Source organism: Salvelinus alpinus, chromosome 23, assembly GCF_045679555.1.
Source record: "Salvelinus alpinus chromosome 23, SLU_Salpinus.1, whole genome shotgun sequence".
Taxonomy (NCBI): Eukaryota; Metazoa; Chordata; class Actinopteri; order Salmoniformes; family Salmonidae; genus Salvelinus; species Salvelinus alpinus.
Genome location: NC_092108.1, coordinates 40,558,563 through 40,577,191, shown reverse-complemented (window position 1 = coordinate 40,577,191; position 18,629 = coordinate 40,558,563). Strand labels below are relative to the sequence as shown.

The following is an 18,629-nucleotide window of genomic DNA, read 5'->3' as shown; positions in this document are numbered from 1 at the left end:
CCTCTGCTGCAGAGTTCATTAGAGTTAACAGCACCTCAGATTGCAGCCCAAATAAATGCTTCACAGAGTTCAAATAACAGACACATCTCAACATTAACTATTCAGAGGAGACTGCGTGAATCAGGCCTTCATGGTCGAATTGCTGCAAATAAACCACTACTAAAGGACACCAATAAGAAGAAGAGACTTGCTTGGGGCAAGAAACACGAGCAATGGACATCAGACCGGTGGCAATCTGTCCTTTGGTCTGGAGTCCAAATGTGAGATTTTTGATTCCAACCGCCGTGTCTTTGTGAGACGCAGAGTAGGTGAACGGATGATCTCCGTATGTGTGGTTCCCACCATGGAGGAGGAGGTGTGATGGTGTGGGGGTGCTTTGCTGGTGACTTCGCTTAGTGGGACTGTCCTTTGTTTTTCAACTGGACAATGACCGAACACACCTCCAGTCTGTGTAAGGTCTATTTGACCAAGCAGGAGATTGATGGAGTGCTGCATCAGATGACCTGGCCTCCACAATCACCCAACCTCAACCCAATTGACATGGCTTGGGATGAATTGGACCACAGAGTGAAGGAAAAGCAGCCAACAAGTGCTCAGCATACAGTATGTGAGAACTCCTACAAGACTGTTGTGAAAGCATTCCAGGTGAAGCTGGTTGAGAGAATGCCAAGAGTGTGCAAAGCTGTCATCAAGGCAAAGGGTGGCTACTTTGAAGAATCTCAAATGTAAAATATATTTAGATTTAACACATTTTTGGTTACTACATGATTCCATATATATTATTTCATGGTTTTGATGTCTTCACTATTATTCTACAATGTAGAAAATAGTAAAAAATTAAGAAAAACCCTTGAGTAGGTGTGAGTAGGTGTGTCCAAAATTTTGACTGGTACTGTATATATTTTTTTTTGCTAAACAGGTGACGGGTTGCCACTGGTGTGTACCAATAAAACGTTATTAATGCGTTTAGACAGGCAGCCAACTTCTGATCTTTTTTTCCCTAATTGGTTTTATGACCAGTCACATAAGATCTTTTTCAGAGCTGATCTGAATGGTCAAAAGACCAATTGTAACGAACGTCGTCGGGAGAAGGAGAAGAGGACCATTCATTATTTTAATTAAACAACTGAACAAAACAACAAAAGACAAAAGAACAGTTCTGTAAGGTGACAACACACACTAAACAGAAAATAACTACCCACAAACACAGGTGGGAACAGGCTACCTAAGTATGGTTCTCAATCAGAGACAACGCTAGACAGCTGCCTCTGATTGGGAACCATACCAGGCCAAACACATAGAAATACAAAACAAGGACAACATAGAACACCAGACATAGAATGCCCACCCAAACTCACGCCCTGACCAACCAAAATAGAGACATAAAAAAGGATCTCTAAGGTCAGGGTGTGACACCAATTAGTGAAAAAAATATCAGAAATTAGCTGCCCGTCTGAACGCAGCCTATGAGCCACAGAAATTATTATTATTATTGAAGTTGCATAGTGACCATTTGAGAATAATAATAAACAAGGTATCGTTGTATATGAGACAAAATCCACGTGAATAATTTCGGGGCGGCAGGTAGCCTAGTGGTTAGAGCTTTGGGCCAGTAACCGAAAGGTTGCTAGATCGAATCTCTGAGCTGACAATGTAAAAATCAGTTGTCAATGTAAAAATCAGTTGTTCTGCCTTTGAACAAGGCAGTTAACCAACTGTTCCTAGGCTGTCATTGTAAGTAAGAATTTGTTCTTAACTGACTTTTCTAGATAAGTAAAGGTAAAAAATTAAAAATAATGCTGTGTCAGATCCAATGTATTGAGTGTACTGTGTGTCTAAGGTTATTAACAAATTGCTTTGTTTCAGTTTCATAGCCATTGGTAGGGTTACTGAAATTGGTGGGTACTTTTATTTGTCCTGTTACACACTTGTACAATGGGATATGTTTTTTGCATATCCCAACTCCCCCTGAGACACCCGCGGAGAGTGGCTTCACAGACAGGGTCACCATTTTGCAGCACCCCTGGAGCAATTGGGGTTAAGTGCCTTGCTCAACTGCATAGCAACAGATTTTAAACTTTGCCGGCTCTAGAATTTGAACCAGCAGCATTTTGGTTACTGGCCTAACGCTCTAACCCCGAAACTATGGTGGGAGAGAGAAGAGGGAACTTCCCTCTCAATTATAGGTGAGGAATGACAAAATTCCCAGGTAGCCTATTGAAACGCATTGCTTAAATGAGGAATGACGAAATTCCCAGGTAGCCTATTGAAACGCATTGCTTAAATGAGGAATGACGAAATTCCCAGGTAGCCTATTGAAACACATTGCTTAAATGAGGAATGACGAAATTCCCAGGTAGCCTATTGAAACGCATTGCTTAAATGAGGAATGACGAAATTCCCACGTAGCCTATCGAAACGCATTGCTGAGGAATGACGAAATTCACAGGAAGCCTATTGAAACGCATTGCTGAGGAATGACAAAATTCCCAGGTAGCTTATTTGAAACACGTTGCTTAAATGTGGGTTCCTAGCAAGAGGTAGGACGTTCTATGACTCCTGGATGCCATACCTTAAGCCTACCCCTAACCACTTTCAATAAGGATCCCGTTAACCATCAGCAGACAATGAAGTATGCTAAGTTGAGAGCCTAGTCAGCCTCATCAACTAGGTTAACAGAGGGTACTGTGACATAACATGAGTCAACTAACACATTCCTGCTCCAGTTTATTCCAGTTTATTCCAGTTTATGAATGGAATAGATACTGAGTGTTTAGGTGATTCACTTAAGTGTTAGTAGTATGTGTTATTAAATATATCTTTGAAAACCAGGAAATAGGGGTGAAACAGTGAGTCAGCATGCACTTTCTACAGTAGATGACAAGTGTGTGAGTCTTTGAAGTTTTTGCTAGGGGAAATACAGGAGCGTGTGTCTAGACAGCTGGTCCACAGACAAAAAGGTAATAGAGCTGAGTCATTGTTTTTGTAATGATCTCTTTTCGGTCCACCAAGAGCTGTATGTGGATTCCTTCCACTTGCATACATCGCACGTATACAATCACACAATACAAATCCAATCAAATTTGATTTGTCACATGCGCCGAATACAACAGGTTTACCGTGAAATGCTTACACACAAGCCCTTAACCAACAATGCAGTTCAAGAAAATTTTACTAAATAAACTAAAGTAAAAAATAAAGAGTAACACAATTAAAATAACAATAACGAGGCTAAATACAGGGGGTACCGGTACAAAGTCAATGTGCGGGGATACAGGTAAGTTGAGGTAATTTGTACATGTAAGTAGGGGTAAAGTGACTATGCATAGATAATAAACAGTGAGTAGCAGCAGTGTAAAAACAAAGGGGCGGTGCTGGGTGTGTCACGCCCTGACCTTAGAGATCCTTTTTATGTCTCTATTTGGTTTGGTCAGGGTGTGATTTGGGGTGGGTATTCTATGTTCTTTAGTTCTATTATTTGTATTTCTATGTTTTGGCCGGGTAGGGTTCTCAATCAGGGACAGCTGTCTATCGTTGTCTCTGATTGAGAACCATACTTAGGTAGCCCTTTTTCCCACCTGTCTTTGTGGGAGGTTGTCTTTGTTTGTTGGCACTATAGCCTTTAGCTTCACGTTTTTTTGGATTGTTTATTGTTTTTGTCGGCATCATATAAATAAATTAATATGTACGCTCACTACGCTGCACCTTGGTCCTCTTCATTCAACGGCCGTGACAGGGTGTCAATGTAAATAGTCCTGATGGCATTTGATTAATTGTTCAGCAGTCTTATGGCTTAGCGGTAGAAGCTGTTAAGGAGCCTTTTGGACCTAGATTTGACGCTCCGGTACCGCTTGCCGTGCGGTAGCAGAGAGAACAGTCTATGACTTGGGTGACTGGAGTCTTTGACAATTTTTAGGGCCTTCCTCTGACACCCACTGGTACATAGGTCCTGGATGACAGGAAGCTTGGCCCCAGTGATGTACTGTGCCGTACGCACTACCCTCTGTAGCGCCTTATGGTTGGATGCCGAGCAGTTGCCATACCAGGCGGTGATGCAACCGGTCAGGATGCTCTCGATGGTGCAGCTGTAGAACTTTTAGAGGATCTGGGGACCAATGCCAAATCTTTTCAGTCTCCTGAGGGGAAAAGGTGTTGTCATGCCCTCTTCACGACTGTCTTGGTGTGTTTGGACCATGATAGTTTGTTGGTGATGTGGACACCAAGGAACTTGAAGTTCTCAACCTGCTCCACTACAGCCCTGTCGATGAGAATGAGGGCCTGTTCGGCCCTCCTTTTCCTGGAGTCCACGATCAGCTCCTTTGTCTTGCTCACATTGAGTGAGAGGTTGCTGTCCTGGCAGCACACTGTCAGGTCTCTGAACTCCTCCCTATAGGCTGTCTCAATCGTTGTCGGTGATCAGGCCTACCACCGTTGTATCGTCGGCAAACTTAATGATGGTGTTGGAGTCGTGCTTGGCCACACAGTCGTGGGTGAACAGGGAGTACAGGAGGGGACTAAGCACACACTCAATGTTCTAATGCAGATCTTAATTTCTTGAAGATATTAGTGCATCAAGAATGACAATGCAACTTATGTGGGTTTATTCTGTCAAAAGTTTGAGTTACTACACACATAGGACTAATTTAAAAGGCAAATAGCAGTTTAATTTGTCATGTAAATAAACATTGTCCCATTTTCTAAACACATACCATCGCACACATATTGTCCAGTCCTTGTAATGCCCATTTCTTTATCAGTATTTGATACTTGTAAACAACATTTTCTACCTGTGAAACAGGAACCCATAACTTTAATTTACATGAAACATCGCTACACTACCGGTTCACAAAGACAGATTTTAAACACATTCAAACCATTAATGAATCATTGCATCTCCTGGCCCACGTTTTGAATACGTCTCTGTATTGGCAACAGGGCAGTATACTATTTGTTATCTATTATATACAAATAAGGGGTTAACCATTCCACAGGTATAGGTTCACTTTGTTGCATGATATGGCCAGTGGCAGAGTAGCTAAAAGCAACTCAAAGGAAGAGGTTCCTTAGTGAGACACCATCAATGGAATAGGGCCATCCCAATTTGGAATGTGTGTATAATGAGCTTATGGTGTGTTGCCAATCCATTTCAGCCTGCACCCTGCCAGCCTCTGAGAAACAAATACAGGTTTGCTCAACTTTTCACACAACCACATTTCTTTTCACCCTCACATCACGCCATTCAGTCAGCCATCCCCTGCTTCTCTCCCACTGGGTAGAACAGGGGAAGGGGAGGAGAGCGCTAACATTCCCCCAACCCTTTCTCTGCTTCTCTTCCGCAGTGTAGGGGATGGAGAGGGGGGGGGAAGGAACTGAGCATTGTGTGAATGCTGTGAATAGTGAGGTTGCGTAGGGAGATTGTGGGTAAAGGCCAATGGAATTTCACTGATTGACTCACATAAGGAGTGGTGGCGCTGTGGAAAGGCAGGCATGTGCTCCTCATTAGTATAGTGAGTGGTCAGTATCCCCGCCTGTCACGGGTGGGCCAGTCGTGTATAGCCGTGGCACAATTTTGGTGACCTTATGACCTTTTTTAAGACATGGTTTGATCCCACCCAGGAACACATAATTATTTACAATACTTGTCACACTGTACTTAATAAAACATGAATCATATGATAACGTTTACTCTGTTGATAGGGATCAATGGCGGACTATAGACAACAGAGCAGAATGCCTCAAGATAAAAACCTAATATTCAATATCTGACTAAATATTAGCACTTCACTCCGCATACTCGTATACTTGTGGGAAATAACTTTCAATCTGGATAACACAAAATGTATCAACCAATATTACCAATACATTCAACACCAAAACATGTTGAAGAATAAGCACAGAGAACCAATCCCCAAAAGAAAACTAGACTCCTCGACTGACACAAACGATTTATGCTTTTCACCACCAGGAACGGTAAGCGCCGAAACCAACTTGCTAAAGTCGATAAATTATAAATTGGGCGTACTTGAACTTGAGATGAGTGACGAAAAAAGACACGACAATAGAGAAACAAACAAACAAACAAGCTTAAAGGTGCAGTCAGTACCATTGAAACGGACGTTACACATTGCTGAGAGAAGTCTTACTTGAAATACAGACTAAATCTAGGCGGGAAAATCTGGTATTTACCGGTATTAAAGGGAATGAGGGTGAAGATCCAGAGAGTGTGGTGAAAGATTTCCTGGTTAAAACGCTACAGATCCCAGGTGATACTGTAGACAAAATCAAACTTTACCAAGACATAGTTTTGAGGATAAATAATGGTTAAAAGCCTGAGCAAATGACTCGCTGGCACGGAAATAGACATGAATGATCAGTTCCTGAAGGAAATTGCGGAACGGCACAAATTCTGTACCCACTCTTCAAAGTGAGTAGACTAAAATGGAAACGTGTTGCTCTCGTAGTCGATAAACTGTACATTGATAACCAACTATTCCGAGATACCAAGACTACTCCGTGGCTATTTGAAATCATACGAAGTTCGAATAATGGAACACCCAATACTATCCATGGTAGGGATTGTAATATAAAATTGAGGAAAACAAAACAATTGCTAAGACATAAATTACAAATACACTATACCATTCACGATAGGGAATGTTGTGAAATAATTTGTATTTGACTTTCTTTTTATAAATAGATAAAAGACAGCATTAGAAGAAGGGACAATTATAGAAATAATACTTTTTCAAATATAAGGAACTGGAATACAAAAGTACTCAAAAGCCCGAAATTAGGTAGGAATCAACACGGTAGGGATAAAAACACAATAAACAGAGGACATAGAGGGCCAGTATGTGGGTATGTGCGGGTGTATATATGGGAGGAGTGTGGTTGTAATTGAATATGGGGTGTGTGTTTTTGTGATTGGAAAAGTGTGGTGAAAAAGGGAAATGGTTGCAAATGCCAGAGCCCATGTGTGTCTGTGAGCAGGAGTTGTGACAGAGTTTTCTATTTTGTGCAGATATGGGATATACATTTGAAAATAAATGACAAACTGGCTATTTATTTTTTGTCATGATGGAACGGTCCCCAACCCTATACCCTAGACACCCACCTGAGCAACACACACACTAAGGAGAAGTACTTATCTGTTTTATAGGCCTACTGCAAGTAGCCTATACGTAGCCAAGACAGAAAGATAAACACGGTCAGAGACCCACTAAAGCAACACTAAAGCCCCCTCAAGAGTCTGAGCCTGCCTGGCAAGGTTGGTCAAACAAGGCCAAAGCCCCCGGGTGGGTGAGCATTATATACAAGGAATTTCTCAAAGCTGCTAATGAGAACCTTGACGACCTTATACCTAGCTGGTGGGAATTCTGGTGGAGACATATTGGAACCAGTGGATATATGGAGGCATAAATATCCTGACCTAGTGAGATATACATGACAGAGGCCCAATCAAGCTAGTCATCTTGACTAGTTCCGTATGTCATTCTCGCTGGCACCAAAAGTAAAAAAATTATTGATAGGGGACAGAATGCGGTCGGACCATCAAACAAATAGCATATACATTACTCTAACAGAATTTCCACGTGGGCGAGGATATTTGAAATCTATTGGAGGACAACTTGTTTTAAACCAGGACAAAAGAATTTACAAATGACTTTTTCCATCCAACATAACATACAGTGCATTCGAAAAGTATTCAGACCCCTTGACTTATTCAACGTTTTGTTACGTTAGTCTTATATTGATGAAATTATTTTCCCCCCATCAATCTACACACAATACCTCATAATGACAAAGCAAAAATAGGTTTACCTAAGTATTCAGACCCTTTACTCAGTACTTTGTCTTCTTGGGTATGACATTGCAAGCTTGGCACACCTGTATTTGGGCAGTTTCTCACATTCTCTGCGTCGCTGCACAGCTATTTTCAGGTCTTACCAGAGATGTTTGATCAGGTTCAAGTCCGGGCTCTGGCTGGGCCACTCAAGGACATTCAGTGACTTGTCCCGAAGACACTCCTGTGTTGTCTTGGCTGTGTGCTTTGGGTCATTGATCTTTTGGAAGGTGAACCTTTGCCCGCAGTCTGATGTCCTGAGCACTCTGGAGCAGGTTTTCATCAAGAATCTCTCTTTACTTTGCTCTGTTCATCTTTCCCTTGATCCTGGTGCCAGGTTCCTACAGACGTGACGCTTGGCATTCAGGCCAAAGAGTTCAATCTTGGTTTCATCAGACCAGAGAATCTTGTTTCTCGTGGTCAGAATTCTTTAGGTGCCTTTTGGCAAACTCCAAGCGGGCAGTCATGCGCCTTTTACTGAGGAGTGGCTTCTGTCTGGCCACTCTACCATAAAGGTCTGATTGGTGGAGTGCTGCAGAGATGTTTGTCCTTCTGGAAGGTTCTTCCATCTCCACAGAGGAACTCTGGAGCTCTGTTAGAGTGACCATCGGGTTCTTGGTCACTTCCCGGACCAAGGCCCTTCACCCCCGATTGCTCAGTTTGGCTGGGCGGCAGGGTTGCTGGTTCAAAACTTCTACTGTGTTCTTGGGGATCTTCAATACTGCAGACATTGATTGGTACCCTTCCCCAGATCTGTGCCTTGACACAATCCTGTCTCGGAGCTCTGAGGACAATTCCTTCAACCTCATGGCTCGGGTTTTGCTCTGACATGCACTGTCAACTGTGGGACCTTTATATAGACAGGTTAGTGCCTTTCCAAATAATTTCCAATCGATTGAATTTACCCCAGGTGGACTCCAATCAAGTTGTATAAACATCACAAGGATGATCAATGGAAACAGGATGCACCTGAGCTCAATTTTGAGTCTCAGAGCAAAGGGCCTAAATACTTATGTAAATAAAATAAAAATGCTAAAATAACTTGTCATTATGGGTTATTGGGTGTAGATTGATGAGGAGAAAATTATTGAATCAATTTCAGAATAAGTCTGTTAATGTAAAAAAAAATGAAAAAGTGAAAGGGCTCTGACCATGGTGAGAGCCATTATCCACAAATGGAGAAAATTTGGAACAGTGGTGAACCTTCCCAAGAGTGGCCAGCCAAGAAATCACCTCAGAGACTTCTTTTGATTTTCCCATGATGTCAAGCAAAGAGGCACTGAGTTTGAAGGTAGGCCTTGAAATAAATCCACAGGTACACCTCCAATTGACTCAAATGATATCAATTAGCCGATCAGAAGCTTCTAAAGCCATAAAGTAATTTTCTGGAATTTTCCAAGCTGTTTAAAGGCACAGTCAACTTAGTGTATGGAAACTTCTGACCCACTGGAATTGTGATACAGTGAATTATAAGTGAAATAATCTGTCTGTAAACAATTGTTGGAAAAAGGACTTGTGTCATTCACAATGTAGCTGTCCTAACCGACTTGCCAAAACTATAGTTTGTTAACAAGAAATTTGTGGACTGGTTGAAAAACGAGTTTTAATGACTCCAACCTAAGTGTATGTAAACTTCTGACTTCAACTGTGTGTGTATACTGTATATCTGTGAACTCATTGGGGGTCTCAACCTACTGAGAGGTAGAATAATTAAATACACAAGATGCAATTTAGAAATGTGGTTGTGCATCCATGTCACCTTCAGGGAACTCGAGGGTAAAGCACGCCATTGGTGGACGGAACTGCTTCACCAATTTAGAAATGTGGTTGTGCATCGCTAGTCACTCAATTATCCCATGTCAGCTAAATATGTTAGGATTGGTAAGTTAGTCTAGCGGTCAGCTTTCTTAAGTTGTAGTAAGCATGGTCATATTTCCGACTGGGGTGGGGCCCATTGTCATATAAAAACTGCAAACATTTGCATCCACCCTATGGCAAAATGTGTTGAATTGTAGGAAATTACTTATATAATTGCAAGATCTTTTCTCCATCACATGGAAAAATGTGTAGAATTTTATTTTCTCTTTGCTGTCACGATGGGGACCGCTAAAATGTTCTGCTCACAAGGTGGGGAGGGGCTGTTTTATTTTTCCGTGGCCCCCACCGCCATCAAAGTTGCCCATCCCTGGACTAGGCTAATTGCAGTAAGCTGTTTTACACTAAACCATTGCCATCGCCAAAAACATGCACCTATTCAATGTCGGTAACTGCACAGCCAGAACTAATGTGGACAGTTAGCCAACCTCTGGCACTTTTAAAAAGTTAAGTTCACTCACTGATCTGAGTTCATTATTAGGCTACTAACTAGGTATACTATAGTCAATTACTATTAGTAAATTGTCAGTCACTAGTCTCTCAACTCAGCTACTGTAGATGAGCAAGCTTAATTAGTTCATATTTCCTTCATAAACAGGTGTTACTAACTCTTGCAAATAAGTATTCAAATTAAGCATCACATATAAAATATATTAAGGACGTCAAAGGCAAATAACAATTTTTAGTAGCCTGGTCAGTCATACTACTTTCACTGTAAAGCAGTGGTGTAAAGTACTTTAGTAAAAATACTTTAAAGTACTACTTAAGTCTTTTTTGGAGGTATATGTATTTTATTTTACAATATATATTTTTTGGCAACATTTACTTTTACTTCACTACATTCCAAAAGAAAATAATGTACTTTTTACTCCATACATTTTCCCTGACCACCCAAAAGTACTTGTTACATTTTGATAAGTGTGTGAATTGGACAATTTTCCTATCAAGAGAACATCTCTGGTCATCCTTACTACATCTGATCTGGCAGACTCACTAAAAACAAATGCTTCGTTTGTAAATTATGTTGGAGTGTTGGAGTATGCCCCTGGCTATTCGTCAATAAAAAAATGTTGCCGTCTGGTTTGCTTAATATAAGGAATTTGAAATGATATCTGCTTTTACTTTTGATACATAATTACACTTTAGCAATTCGATTTACTTTTGATACTTAAGTATTTTTAAAACCAAATACTTTTAGACTTTTACTCAAGTAGTATTTTACTGGGTGACTTTTACTTTTTCTTCAGTCATTTTATATTAAGGTATCTTTACTTTTACTCAAGTATGACATTTTAGTACTTTTCCACCACTGCTGTATAGATAGTTGTACATTTGTCCACACGTCGGCGCCAAATGACTACAAATGCGTCTGACCGTCCATATATCTCCCACCGTCCATACTGTACATGGTCCGTGCACGTGGTCCGTTTTGACAAAGCTCTTAAAAAGTAAAGATTTGAACATTTATATTTATCCTACTGTTTTTACTGAACAAATGTCAATGATTTCTATATATATATATGGTCCATGCCTTACTTACTGGTCATTGCTTTGGAAGTTTGCCAATAATGCATTTTCACCAAAAAAAAAAAATTGCTTAATTACACAACTATTACACAGCCTAACATTTATTAAATATCTAAATATTAAAAAGTAAAATAATATTGTGTTAATATGAATGAGAATAAAAATGAGAAAAACAACTATATAAATAATAACCATAATAATAGTCCTAATAAATAATTATGGATGATTATGATGATGATTTATTATGTGATATCCAATGGATTGATTTAACCCTTGTGCTTTGCTGGGGGGAAAATGACACCCATTGTGGTATGGCTCAGATTGACACGCACAGTTTAAACACGCTCAAGACAGTCAAAGAATCAAGTAAAAACAGACAAAACTTTATTTTGTCTTCTCAGACCTTGCAGAAAGAAAAAATACAAGAACATTTGATTTCAAAAACTCTATATTTGAGAATTATTTGTTAAACATATTTCCTTTCTCACAAACAAGCATTTTCTGTTTCCCCAAGCAGGCATTGGTTTTGAATTTCCCAGTAACAGCAACACTTAGGTATGATTTGACCCTATTGGTCAAAATGATCCATTCAGTCTTTCTCTCCACATGTTGAACACAATGTACATGTGTGTTTTCTGCAGATGTGTTCATTGCATTCTACACAAGTGGTGCTGGTTTTACTGTCTTGGCGAGGGGGGGAGAACAAATTGTGTAGGCCCTGGAACAATTGTGATTACACTGGAAGCTGACAGTCTACCTTGACTTCGTTGTGGTGATTGATGGTGGCCATTCTATAGTACCATCTTTAGACCTTCATGACCTCTCATCTGATGGACGGGATGGTATGTTAGACTCCTCCTTTGAATCCTCTTCACCAAATAAAAATGCACTATCTGGATCATCAACAGCATTGTCCTCTGTCTCTGAAATGTCCTCTGTCTCTGAAACCTTCACTGTCACAGTCCAGAATTTGTGAGAAGGCTTCGTTGACTGAACATTTTTTGGAGCTCATTTTGGAGCGTCTGTGTCAGAGATCTGCTGCTCTCGCACTGAGAAGGAGAAGCTTGGGGGAACTCCTTTTCACCCAAACATAATGATAAAAGTGCAACCAGAACCAGTCAAAACAAAACACATCAAAGACACTTGTTTATTTTGGACAACATCATGTTTGTATACGAAATCTACAGACATTCCACAACACATCAGTGTGTCCACATTTTGAAGTTAGGTTTATGACCCTAAATTAGGAAAAGTCATTTCATTTCATGGCGAAAAAGAGAGGTTAACTAGTATTTTAGACAACTCAAAAGCAGAAATGGGTCAAATTGACCGCAACATAACAGGAGGGTTTACAATTTAAAACACATAGAAATGTTACAATCGGAAACAGATACATATACCAAAAACTGTTGAGGATATAAACACAATAAAGTCAAAATACTTTAGTATTGTGTGCCAAAACATTTGTTGACAGCATCAGATAGCCTATGATGGTAAAGTAAATCTTCCCTATGGCCCGACAAACTTTAGTGTAGTATTAGCCTGGTGTCTCAAATAACAGTGGATACTTAGACGCAACAGTGTAGGGCTGTAGGCTGTATTTCTTTCAGTTTTGTTATCAATATTCAGTGGAAAAACAAGGAAAAGTCTCAGCACACGTCCAGTCAGATGCACATTTATTTTGATTGTAGCTACGCTTTCGGTCAGTCGACCTTCATCGGAGCATTTCTCCAAAAACCATAGTGGCAGATAAGGACACACAGAGAGCCAGAGGGCAGCTTACCGAAAGTTTAGCTACGATCAAAATACTTTTTGGATCTACCTGGAAGTGTGCGGAGACTTTTTCCTGTTTTTCGTTTTTCACTAATCGATTTTGGATGTGCGGTAGATTCTGCCTGTTATACGTTTTTAGAAAATGTGTTACTTTTCTTATCAATCTTTATACAATAGAATAAAATAAGACGAAAAACCAATGTTCAGTGATTGAATACACTGTAAATACCGTTACTTTTGTTTTATTGTTTTAAATTCTCACTATGTGGATGCCAAAATAGACTGGATGCAGAATAGACCAAGTACCTCCAAGCGGAAGATGATTGGTTAAAATTTCCCCCCCCCCGGCTTCCCTCGACAGGAGCGTAATAGTTTGCGTAGGAGCTTGGAATGAGCATCATACATAAATATGGACCAGGCGTCCAAGAACCTCAGAATCACTGTGACCTGGAGTGAGCAGCAGTCGACTGGAACTTGACATTTTATACCGGATTGCGATTCAATAGAATCTTTCGGAGATGAATAAAGTAGTCTGTATAATTTTGCTCTTGACTGTGGGGCTCTATTTCTGCGAAGGAGGTGAGCATATTTCTCATATTGATATTTTTTGCATCTTTAGTTATTCTATTGTGAAAATAATGTATTTGGCTTATTATAATTATACCTTTACTGTACATAAGGTGTTTTCGATTTATCTGAATTGTTTGTTAAATATTATAATGCTTGTAATGAAAAAAAAGAGTCATTAATAATAATTTTGTATAGCCTTCTAAACTTTTGCCGTGTCTTTTCAGTTGATCCTTGCTGTGCACAGCCTTGTGAAAATAGGGGGTTATGTAATTCAAAAGGCTTTGACAACTATGAGTGCGACTGCACAAGGACTGGATATTATGGAAAGAACTGCACAACTCGTAAGTAAATCATTTTCAGTAATACAGATTATTCCAACGATATAATGGGCCATTCTTATTAACGTGACTTATTCGTTATTGTTGTTATAAATATTTCCCACTTCTATCCACTCTGCAGCTGAATTCCTAACATGGATTAAAATATCATTGAAACCAGCTCCGAACACTATTCACTACATCCTTACTCACTACAAAGGGTTGTGGAACGTCATCAACAAGATCACCTTTGTGAGAAACGCTATAATGAGCTATGTCCTGACATGTAAGTTGAAATAGTAAAACCTTTTTGTCAGCGCATTATAGAAGTTTGCATGAAGATTTGTCTATGAATGAAAGAAAGTTGACTCAATTAATTATGTGGATATATGATATTTACTGATATGGGAAGTATGGAGATAAAGTAAGAAAAGAAGAAAGAAATAATACATAGAAAATATTTTTCATTTTTACATTAAATTTAAAAGATTACGTTTTAGCTCAGCTTCCTAACAAATAAATATTTCTGCCTTTGCCTCTATAGCCCGCTCACATTTGGTGGACAGCCCACCGACTTACAATGCTGATTATGGCTACAAGAGCTGGGAGGCCTACTCCAACCTGTCTTACTACACACGGACGCTCCCCCCATTGCCAAAGGACTGCCCTACACCTATGGGAACCGCAGGTAATGAGCTCACGCCTAACCAGTCTTTTGGGATTCCTTACAATTTACCTGAGAATATGGAAACTTTAAAAATTCTCTTCAGATGGGTTACTCAATCATTCCCACCAGTCGAAAGTCAGACTTCCCAAGAGCCCAAAACGAGACTGAAGAATAACGTAGTCATATGAACATTATTTTAACTGTCTTTCGTAACCAAATAAAGATTTTGTTGAGATAGAACCCCAATTATGTTCCTAAAATCTTTTTTTTTGTCTCTTGATAGGAAGAGCAGTGCTCCCAGATGCCAAGCTTGTGGTGGAGAAGGTTTTGTTGAGGAAGCGGTTTATTCCGGATCCTCAGGGTTCCAATCTCATGTTCGCCTTCTTCGCCCAGCACTTCACCCACCAGTTCTTCAAATCAGACTTAAAGAAAGGACCAGCTTTCACCAAAGCCTTGGGCCATGGTGTAAGTCTAATTTACAATACATGACAAATAGTGTGTCTGTCACATGAAAATATGTTTCCATTTTGTTTCATGGTTGACTTTAACTTAGGCTTAGAGTGTATGTTTGGACTCACTTTTTACCTCTGTGTTTCAGGTGGACTTAAACCATGTTTATGGAGACAGTCTGGAGAGACAGCACAAGCTGAGGCTGTTCAAGGATGGCAAACTGAAGTATCAGGTTTTGAATGGCGAGGTCTATCCCCCATTGGTAAGGGAGGTTGGGGCCGAGATGCACTACCCACCCCAAGTGCCCGAGGAGCACCGCTTCGCTGTGGGCCACGAGCATTTTGGCTTGGTCCCCGGCCTCATGATGTATGCCACCATCTGGCTGCGTGAGCACAACCGCGTATGTGACGTCCTGAGGCAGGAGCATCCCGAATGGGACGACGAACGCATCTTCCAGACCACACGCCTCATCCTAATTGGTGAGTCACCAGTACCAAAAGTGGACACGCATACTGTACCTACTTGTCATAAACCCTTCAGGTCCTTATAATGGGAATCGTATATGATCAAAGTATGGCAATATTAAAGTGTGTTCTAGAAACTGTACAATGCATACAGATGAAAACAGCTCTGTATAAAACAGATCAAAACTCTATATTTGGGTGTCAGGTGTTAATTGAGAAATGTCTCACCAACCTCAAGGACTGTTGTCATGCATTCTCTTACTCCCGCCCTCCTTTCTTTCCTGGATCGCAGGCGAGACCATTAAGATCGTGATCGAGGACTATGTCCAGCACCTGAGTGGCTACCACTTCCAGCTCAAGTTCGACCCGGAGCTCCTCTTCAACCAGCGTTTCCAGTACCAGAACCGTATCGCAGCCGAGTTCAATACCCTGTACCACTGGCACCCGCTGATGCCTGACACCTTCAGCATTGAGGACCGTGCCTACACCTACCCCCAGTTTGTCTTCAACAACTCCCTGGTCACAGAGCACGGCATCAACAACCTGGTGGAGTCCTTCACCAAGCAGATTGCTGGAAGGGTGAGTTGTCTGGTGGGGTGGACACTAAGTGGACACTAAGATCCTAACAGCAATAGTCTTTCATTGAGGCCTAAGTGACAACTCTTATATCAACTTTATATGCTAAGTGATGAATAAATGAGTGGAGCTGTATAAGGGCACTGGAGTTTGGTAGGTGTTCACTTCGTAGGGCAACAACACCTATATCTAATGCTGGCTTTATATTAACGAGAATGACAACAGACACCATACCAAAACAAAATATTTTTACTTCGAAGAAAAGGTGTCAAAAGTTGATATTGACCGAGGATCTTGATTCCCTTTGGTTCCTAGGTGGCTGGTGGACGGAACCTGCCCCCTGCACTAGTGGGCGTGGCAGCTAAGGCCCTGGAGCACAGCAGAGACATGCGTTACCAGTCCCTCAACGCCTACAGGAAACGCTTCAACATGAGGGCCTACACCTCCTTTGAGGACCTCACAGGTGAGAACTAAAACTGTACACACCCTATTATGATATGTATATATCCTCAATCTAATAGTTACCTAGTTACTAGGTGAAAGGTAACATTTAGTAAGCACAGGTCCATGGCAACTGGAGTAGTCCCTGGATAAAGTGACAGGATTGGTTCAGTCAGGCTCAGCTCTTTTGTTATTGGCATGATTACCCACTTCGTGACAGCTGCTGATAGAGAGTGGGCAGGGAGGGAGTGGCTGTCGCCTTTTAAGCTTAAGGTGTATTATTAAAGTCTGCACCTCTAATCTTCAACGTACAATTACATACACAGTTACACTATCACATGAGATTCACACAAGATCCAAGTGTATGGTGTCTGTACTTGTGTCATTGAGTTCCTGTAAAGACCAAAACACAGACTTGTCATAGCATGCACCTTGTTTGTCTACTTATTTTTTGGGGAGGTGAGGATGTATTGCATGCCTTTCTTTTGCTGCATTGTGGTAAAGACATTTGTGAGTAGCAGGCTAGATTTATTAACCCTTTGTATGTTGTTCTGTTGGTGTTGCAGGAGAGACAGAGCTGGCTGCAGAACTAGAGAGTCTATATGGGGACGTAGATGCTGTGGAGCTGTACCCAGGCCTTCTGGTGGAGCGCCCCAGACCTAACGCTGTTTTCGGGGAGACTATGGTCGAGATGGGTGCACCCTACTCCCTGAAAGGTCTCCTGGGAAACCCCATTTGCTCGCCGGAATACTGGATGCCCAGCACGTTCGGAGGGAGTGTGGGCTTTGACATCGTCAACACTGCTTCATTGGAGAGGCTGGTGTGCAGCAATGTCAAGGGCTCTTGTCCGATGGTGTCCTTTCAAGTGCCTGATTTTTTGAGAGCATTTGAGTCGGCGTCAGTCAACACAAGTGAGGCACACCTGAGGGACATGAGCCCAGGTGTTGTGTTCAAAGAAAGGACTTTAGAGCTTTAAATAACTAAAACACTAGGTTCTATTCAAGTACACAGATACACAGTTTCTCAGTGTTCTAAAGCTGCTCTCATTTGAGCTTGTTTTGCTTTATTTAGTTATTTATTATTGATTAATTTATGTATTTAATATTTATTTTGTATTGTTGAATATTGAGTTGTTATTAAGTTATTAAGTAATTATTATGTTTTTAAATATGGATACCTATTACAAATGTCTTACATGAACAAAAGCAGGTTAGTTTACTCTGTATACAATGTGGAACTTGAAGGAGTCACATTTACTTGAAGAAAATAACTATTAGAAATACTGTATGTTGTTCAGCTACTGAAAGGATACAGCTGGGCTGTATTTGTCAATCATTTTTTGTTATTTTAAAGACAAATACTTTATTATTGTAAATGGATGAAGTGAATAATGGATGTAGAAATATACAGTGTTTTCAGAAAGTATGAAGACACCGTATATTTCACCAGCCCCATCCCTCAGCTGTTGACCAAAGACAGTGGCGGGCTGTCTGGTTTTTTGTTGTTTCAACTGCGGATTGCCCCTTAAATGTTATGAAAGTCATAATTTACATTCCAATTAAAATGGTTAGGCACTTGAGAAAACATTAAAAGACAATTGATTTGTCAAGATTATAATTTTATTAGTCTGATTCAATTGCATTTATTCATGTCACTTTGTTACCCCTTGACTTTTTCCACATTTTGTTGTTACAGCCTGAATAAAAAAAATATTAAATTGAGATTTTTTGTTTGGAGAATTATGTTTTTTGAAATTTTTACAAATGTTGAAATATCTTGAGTCAATAAGTATTCAACTCCTTTTTTGTGGTAAGCCTAAATAGACTCAGGAGTAACATTTTGCTTAATAAATCACATAAGTTGCATGGACTCACTCTGTGTGCAATAATAATGTTTAACATTATTTTTGAATGACTACCTCATCTCTCTACCCAACACATACAATTATCTGTTAGGTCCCTCAATCCAGCAATACATTTCAAACACAGATTCAACCACAAAGATCAGGAAGGTTTTCATGCCTTGCAAAGAAGGACACCTAGAGTACCTTGCAAAAGTATTCATCCCCCTTGGCGTTTTTCCTATTTTGTTGCATTTAACCTGTAATTTAAATTGATTTTTATTTG

At 40.4% G+C, this 18,629-nt stretch overlaps 1 protein-coding gene across 1 annotated transcript; it reads left to right on the top strand.

The window, feature by feature from the left end:
- Positions 1 to 13,439: 13,439 nt before the first annotated feature.
- On the top strand, positions 13,440 to 18,224 carry LOC139550987 (prostaglandin G/H synthase 2-like). The gene is made up of 9 exons (XM_071362314.1): positions 13,440 to 13,597; positions 13,813 to 13,929; positions 14,048 to 14,191; positions 14,450 to 14,593; positions 14,856 to 15,037; positions 15,171 to 15,501; positions 15,779 to 16,065; positions 16,378 to 16,525; positions 17,070 to 18,224. The coding sequence occupies exons 1-9, from the start codon at positions 13,537 to 13,539 to the stop codon at positions 17,477 to 17,479; spliced, it is 1,824 nt and encodes a 607-aa protein (XP_071218415.1). The 5' UTR covers positions 13,440 to 13,536; the 3' UTR covers positions 17,480 to 18,224.
- Positions 18,225 to 18,629: the final 405 nt, after the last annotated feature.